Source organism: Lolium rigidum, chromosome 6 (genome assembly GCF_022539505.1).
Source record: "Lolium rigidum isolate FL_2022 chromosome 6, APGP_CSIRO_Lrig_0.1, whole genome shotgun sequence".
Classification (NCBI taxonomy): Eukaryota; Viridiplantae; Streptophyta; class Magnoliopsida; order Poales; family Poaceae; genus Lolium; species Lolium rigidum.
In genome coordinates, this window is record NC_061513.1 from 63,573,562 (window position 1) to 63,581,064 (window position 7,503).

The 7,503-nt window shown below is 42.1% G+C and overlaps 1 protein-coding gene across 1 annotated transcript; it reads right to left on the minus strand.

Annotated features, from left to right (window-relative positions):
• Window positions 1-574: 574 nt before the first annotated feature.
• On the minus strand, window positions 575-5,024 carry LOC124662710. The gene is made up of 3 exons (XM_047200517.1): window positions 3,002-5,024; window positions 989-1,090; window positions 575-624 (listed from the first exon to the last, which is right to left on the minus strand). Exon 1 carries the CDS (start codon window positions 5,022-5,024, stop codon window positions 3,825-3,827), a length of 1,200 nt encoding a protein of 399 aa, XP_047056473.1. The 3' UTR covers window positions 575-624; window positions 989-1,090; window positions 3,002-3,824.
• Between the last annotated feature and the right edge of the window lie 2,479 nt (window positions 5,025-7,503).

The following is a 7,503-nucleotide window of genomic DNA, read 5'->3' on the forward strand; positions in this document are numbered from 1 at the left end:
GACATGCCAGATGATAACTTCCGGTACACTCCAAGGGTGATCCAGTTGAGCCATAGCATGATGCAAACAGTATACATAGATTCCTCGAAGGGCCGAGAACAAGATTACCCATTATCAGCTACAAGAGTTGAGCATCACTAGAAAATTCACAACTCATGTTAGTTGTGCATTTACTTTATTTCAACATTTGTGCAAACTTTATTAGAACCATGTCATCCGTTTGGCATTGAATAATTTGTTTTGTAACTTAAATTCTATTCTTATGTCATCCATTCGTTTCACATAAGTACACCTAACCATGTCACCTAAGTTACTGGAATTATGGGATCTAAAACACTATTATGCCCGATAAAGCACATTTAGTTTATTTGATTCAAGGATAGAGACAATGTAGAACTAAACTTGCAGCTATTTATGAAAAATCTCGCAAGCCAAAATTAGGAAGTTTGTTCCGAGCACATACAAATCATTGCTGGTTATGCACCCTTGGTAAGCTAACATATAAAATCACATTTCAATGTAGAAATATAGAGTTTAATGGATTGATTTAGTTCTTACCTCAGAAGTTGTAGAGTGGGAACTTAATTTCACGTGGCTCAGTAGAATAGTGGTACTACTCTCCATCTATTCAAAGATAAGCAATCAAACAAGTAAAATCAAAACATAAGTTTCAGAAACCTGAAAGTACCATCTGAGGGGCCAATGAAGTATAAAGTCAGCATATATGCTAAAAAGAATATACTACCAATTGAGTCAACGACTGCAATAATCCAGACTAAAAATATGGGAAACAAAGTACTGCATGGTCAAGATAGGATAAGTTATCTAGGATAAAAACTAATGTATCATAACTTAGCCCAGAATCAGAGACCTACAGATTTCTACATGAATCAAGCAATAAATTTTATGGCTACATGTACTGGATTTGGCTTCTATAGTAGATTTACTGTTGACCAAAAAAAGAAAAAGAAAAAGAAGAGAATCTCACTTCTAAATCCCTGTGGTACACGCCTCCACTTTTACAATAATCAACACATGAATGTTGGAAGTATCTCCTTGCATCATCTTCTATCATTTGACAATGGTTAACCTTTACAAAAAGGGATATCAGAACCGTAGTGTCATGATTATCTTGCTCTTTCTCTGAGCCAAAAATAACTGCAACAATAAGAACCTGACTTGCCGAGACCAACTCATAATCAACTATAACTAATTCGATTGACAACATACAAAAGACATGTATAAAATATAACCAGCAAACATTAGTCATATATGAAAAAGGAAAGTAGGATATGTATTTGAGCAGAACATATCAGCATGCAAATTTAACAAGGCGCATCTGGTACTTAAAATAATCTGAAAATTCAGGACAAAAATCATGTGGAAAATGCACTTCATACCGACTGATGCAACCAGTAGTACTAACTGCTAGTATACAAATACAGATATCACCAATTCAATGCTTGGTACCCTCTTAAACCTCTAAAGCAGTACTATTGTGTACTCCCTTGGTTTCAAATTATAAGATGTTTTGGATATTTCAATATGGACTACACATACAAACTGAAATGAGTGAGCATACACACTGAAATGTGTCTAGGACTCTAGATTCATACGATTCAGAAAAAAACTAGAAAATCTTATAATTCGGAATGGAGGGAGTAATTAATATACAAAATCTAGTGAATGTAAGTGCTTTTACAAGGGACCAATGCTAAACTCAGCTGCTTTAATGTTCTACCAAGTCGAGTCATCTGTGAAACAAGGTACTAACTGAAAGACAATCAAGCTTTGCCTTATCTATTAATTAAGAAATGAGTGCCCAGTTTTTAGGAGAAAACTGGGCGAAAACACAGAATCCAGTTTAAGAAGAGAGTGAACATATTAATGATAGATGAGGCAAAAGTTTTTAGGAGAAAGCTTTGCCTCATCTATCAATCCAGAATTCAAGTTATCAGGGAGGGTATTTTGCCAGTGATCCCTCAGCTTCCCTTTGACATCAACAAAAGGATCATGAGGGGCTCCCTGGGAGAACAAGCAATGAGAATCTCTCGTAACTATTTGTTATACAGAAAATCATCCCTGAGGTAGTAATGATGAGGTTCAATAGCGCAAAGCAATTTGAGTAGTTTCATAACTTGTAATGGATCAAGTACACAAGCACAGATGAGCAGAACCTAATGTTTCTGCACAACTTCGCATACCATTTGAACACCGCTGCAATTAATCAGAGAGCATGTGGACGGATGTGGCACAGATAAATGCACTAAGTGCATGATCTTCCTTAAAAATATAAGCAGGTAACGAAAAACACTATTCATCTTGGCCACCCCCTTAATTTGCCTGATAAACATGAACTGGTTCCTATGACTTTATCTTCGACAAATTGTGAGCCAAATTAACTGGCTATAAGGCTAACCGTTTAGCTGAGCTCACTCTAATAAAGTTAATCTTTTCTTCTACTGCATTCCAACATTTTATAATGCTTCTTCTACTACAGATATTTTCACTCATACGTCCATCTGGAGCAACCCTTGGTATGCAATATGGAAATTTCTACATGACCACCTGATTGTGCAACACAATACTACTTACCCTGATACTATTGAAGATCTATTGGTTGAGGATCAAAAAGAATGAGACTCTGCAAAACAATATCTCAATTTGTGATCCAATGCTACTTATGTTACTGTATTTTGCAAATGCCCATCCTTCAAGAGGATGTAGAAGACTGTTGGGCGGGTCAGTGCACTTCTAAAAGTGCGTATAACTCTTTTTTATCTTTGCAGCAGAGTAACCATTCTCTAACAGGTCAGGAAAAGACACTAATGGCTTCCATATGGAAAGAAAAACAGTTAGCCCTATGAGTCCAGACTTTGGTGTGGAGACTATTTCAGCATGCCGTAACGACCAGACTACGAGCAGGAGCTATTTTTAAAGCATTGCTACACTATGTCATTGTTGCGAGCTACTTGAAAGTGATAAGCATATAGTGTTTTACCGCTCTTTAGCAAAAGATGTGTTGTTTTCTTCCTTTTTCTCTCTTCGAACTGATGGACTTCAAGATGACAGAGGTGCAATCTCTCAACTCATTATCCAGATTTTAACAAGCCAACATCTCGATGCAACCCTTACTTAATCTTCTCTACCTCGTAGATGCTATGCAAAGATCAGAATACCTCATGAACTGGATTCCAATTCAGGTTAACAGTGCAACTCGAAGTCACGCTGGACACAAAGTCTTACATGACAGATGACATCTTGAACGACTGCAACCCCCATAACAATGAATCAACAGCCTCTGCGATGCGTCAACAACCTCCACAGATAAGGACCGCAATTTTCCTCCACGGCCAACCTACGACCTCGCCGGCAGGGCTAGGCATATACATTCATGCAGCGTGCCATATGGCTTCGAAAAACCTCCACAACAAACCTACGATCTCGCCGGCAGGGCTAGTCATCTTCATTGAGTCCCCTCCTACTTAATGGCCCATTAGGCCACAACTAGCTGCTTTCTACAAGGATTTTCATTACCTGTCTCATGCAATCCATAAAATAGCCAGGGACCTCCACGAGGCAGAGCATGATTCCTTATCGAGAAAAAAGGTAGCACATGATAAACGGAACAGAGTAATAAAGAAGTTTTAGTGATCCAACTGCCTCTTCTCTTGTACACTGTAGTCGCCCAAGCCACTCTAGCGAGTCTTGCCATGTTAAGACAGTGCTGCATGATCTCAGTATCTGCATCTAATATTCAATAAAATGTTGTAACTTTTCCTCTTGAATACAAACAAGTTGAACTCAATTCCTGGGTGATCCAATCACTTCCTAACCCAAGCCCAGATATGCACTGAAACTACTACCGCTGCCAACACAAAAATCAGCAGGATGTTCCCTCCGGCTAGAGCAAACGAGACAAACAGAATGACTAAAAGAGAAAAAGCTGTGAAACTAACAGCCCCCACAATGGTGGCAATCTGCAAATCAGCGTTGTCCTTGCCCCGAGCAAGGAGCAACGATCCCACCGTGGCTGCTGAAAACACTGTCCCGAACAGGAACGCAACCAAACCCTGCAGGTCCTTGGGAATGATGGTATTCAGGTACGGGAGAAGTCCTAGTGAACCTGACATGGCGATGTAGAACAAGACTTCAGGGCTTCTGCTGCAGGTGGACGAGGTCGAGGCAGATGCGGCTAGGTCGCTCGAAAGGTCGGCTCCCAGCCCGCCGCTTGCTGCCACCAATATAGCTGCTTCGGAGGCAAGATTCTTGGCAATTGCTCCCGGTTGCTCCTCTATCTTGCCGCCGATTGCAGTCTTGTACAAGGCCGCAGCTGCCAATTGAAGGCAGGCCGCCGCTCCCGCGGTCTCAGGGACGGCGAACTCTCGCAGCGCTGCGGTCAGGTTGGCCGAAGGGTCGGCGAGGAGGCGGTGGCCGCTACAGAAATCTTGGAAGACTTGCGAGCGGTCGATCAGTAAGTCGATCCTGTCACGGGTCTTCCTCTCGGGAAGGACCCTTGTGCTCGCCCCCGCTCGCACCCCGCCGGGCGCCGTCCAAGCAGGGGAATTGGATGAAGATGGAATGTCGATGTCGATGAGCACGTGCTCCTTGTTGCGCGCAGCCATGGCGCGGCTTGGTGAGCCAGGTCCCGCTCCCGACAGATCCTTCCCGCCGCTCGACGAGCCATGTCCCGCTCCCGACAGACCCTTCCCGCCGCTCGACGAGCCATCTCCCGCTCCGGCCTCCGCGGAACCTCTCCCGCCGACGAGGGAGGCGAGCGTCCAGCGGGGGAACCACGACTTGCGCTCCTCCTTCTTGCCCGTAGCCGCAGGCGACACCCTCTCCGTCTTCTCGGTTGCTTCCGCCGCCTTCTTGGAGTCAAGGGCCACCGATAGGCCTAGTTCTTGGGTGTTCTTGGCGCCATGGACGACGGGCGCTGGGCGCGGCGACGGGGGCGGAGAAAGAGAGGGGTCCGCCGGACCCTCCGGGGGAAGAAGAGGCGTATGGTCCGGCGTATCATCCATTGACACTTGGATTGAAGGTGGGGGATTTGGGGTTTGCCGGGGAGGGAGGGGAATGGACTTCTTTTTTTCTCGGCGACGGAGGTTCTGCTGGGGGAGAGGGGAATATGATTTTGTAGGGAAGAAGACGGAATTTGTAGACCTGAATCAGTGTGCCAGCCCAGTCAGGTGCATGTCCATTTTGGACCCTAACAAGCCCAACCAGTTTGGGCCCTACCAAGCCCAACCAGTTTGAAATGCATACAAGGGAGGACGAGCTCATCCATTCATTTTCAAAATTAAGTTTAAAGAGACTAATGATTGTTTGGATCTAGTAACAAAATCTAAAATAAAAATCCATATTTTTAAACCTCCAATTTTTTCATATATTATTATTTTGCACTCTTGTAGAATTTCATTAGTTCTAAAACTTGTAAGTATGATATTGGCACTTTAAAAAATAAAAGGCCACATGAAAGAGTGGAATGCATATAAACACTCAAGCACATATTTAGATGACTAGCAGGGAGGCAAAGCCACCAAGATCCATTACTTAACAAAACCAGCATGTCCAAAATTATACCTAATTTTCTTTAAAATAACTCTAGTTCGAGGGCTTGCGGAGATACTAAGGGTAGTGACATAGTTCTAAGAAAACTCTAATTGTAGGCTAGAGGATATGGTTTATGAAATTAGTTTTAAACACATTTTCAAATTTCAAAAAACTTATGACAACGCATATCTCGACGTTCTATGTGCTCACAAAGCCGTTTCACTAAACACCGATATATTTTATGTTGTGTGTGAAAAAGATAAAAAAAATAAAGACAAAAAGAATTATGCTAAAGAAAAGCTTTCGCACGAGACATTTTTTTATCTCTTTTACAAAGGTATCAGAAAACGTCAATTTCCCCGTGAAACTTGGCATGTGCTCATAAAATGTATGCCTGCAAACTTTTTTCGGAATTTTTTTGACATTAAAAAAACAGTGGCAAAAGCATATGCACCCTGGATCAAAAGTATAATTCCTCTTACCGTATCCTTTTCTCCCTAAAAAAACAGAAAAAAACATGTTTGTGTTAAGACTGCCACCTTGGTCCGTCGACCAAATCGCTGCCAGCCAGCGCCGTCCCATCAAACTGATCGTGGCGCTGACTTGCTGGCCGACGGAGACACGGATTTGATGCCTCCGACACAACATGGTTTGAGATCTTGAACTACTCCCTTCCTCCCCGGTTCATAGATTGAGCTTGCGCGTATCTCTAGATCATAAATTTAACAGTAGGTGAATGGACTTTTTTTTTCTCGGCGATGGAGATTCTGCTAGGGGAGAGGGGAATATGATTTTATAGGGAAGAAGACGGAATTTGTAGACCTGAATCAGTGTGCCAGCCCAGTCAGGTGCATGTCCATTTTGGACCCTAATAAGCCCAACCAGTTTGGGCCCTACCAAGCCCAACCAGTTTGAAATGCATACAAGGGAGGACGAGCTCATCCATTCATTTTCAAAATTAAGTTTAAAAAAACTAATGATTGTTTGGATCTAGTAACAAAATCTAAAATAAAACTAATGATTGTTTGGGTCTATACAGTGCAAAGTTGACCGGTTTACTTCACGAAGAGGAACTCAAGTGGTACCAGTGGTCTAAGGCTCAATTCCTCTTGGAAGGAGACTCAAATACAAGATACTTTTATAGTGTCGCCAATGGTCGACATAGAAAGAAACGCATTCATTCTCTGGTCCAAGAAGAGGAACTGATCGAAGGTCACGAGCAGCTGAAATCTTATATTACTTATTATTACAAAGGTCTATTTGGTGCCCCGGAGGAATCAGATGTATCCATGGATGAATCCAGGATTGATGATATCTCCCAAGTGTCGCTAGACGAAATTGCTATTTGAATTCTCCTTATTCAGAGGAAGAGATAAGAAAAGCGGTCTTTCAGATGGAACACAATAAGGCACCAGGACCAGACGGGTTCCCGGGTGAATTTTACTAGGCCTTTTGGGATACAATAAAGTCTGATCTATTGGATCTGTTTGTGGTCCTCCATGTTTTGCATTAACTTTGGTGAAATAATCCTTCTACCAAAGGTCAATAATGTGGAACGTATTCAGCAATACATACCAATATGTCTTTTAAATGCATCTTTCAAAATTTTCACTAAAGTTGCTACTATTAGACTTCATTTTGTGGCTGATCAAGTGGTGCATCCATCACAGACCGCTTTCATGCAAGGAAGGAACATCCTAGATGGGGTGGTCACTTTGCATGAGACAATACATGAGATGCATCGTAAAAAGTTGAATGTGGTAATACTCAAAATCGACTTTGAAAAATCCTATGATAAAATTAAATGATCTTTTCTTCAACAAACACTCAGGATGAAAGGTTTCTCTAAGCAATGGCGTGCTCTAATTAATAATTTTGTTTTTGGTGGAGCAATCAAGGTCAACGATGACATTGGTAAATACTTCCAGACAAAAAAGGGTTAAGGCAAGG

Excerpts from the sequence above, each read along its gene's own strand:
- LOC124662710 (XM_047200517.1), bottom strand. The coding sequence starts at position 5,024 with ATGGATGATACGCCGGACCATACGCCTCTTCTTCCCCCGGAGGGTCCG.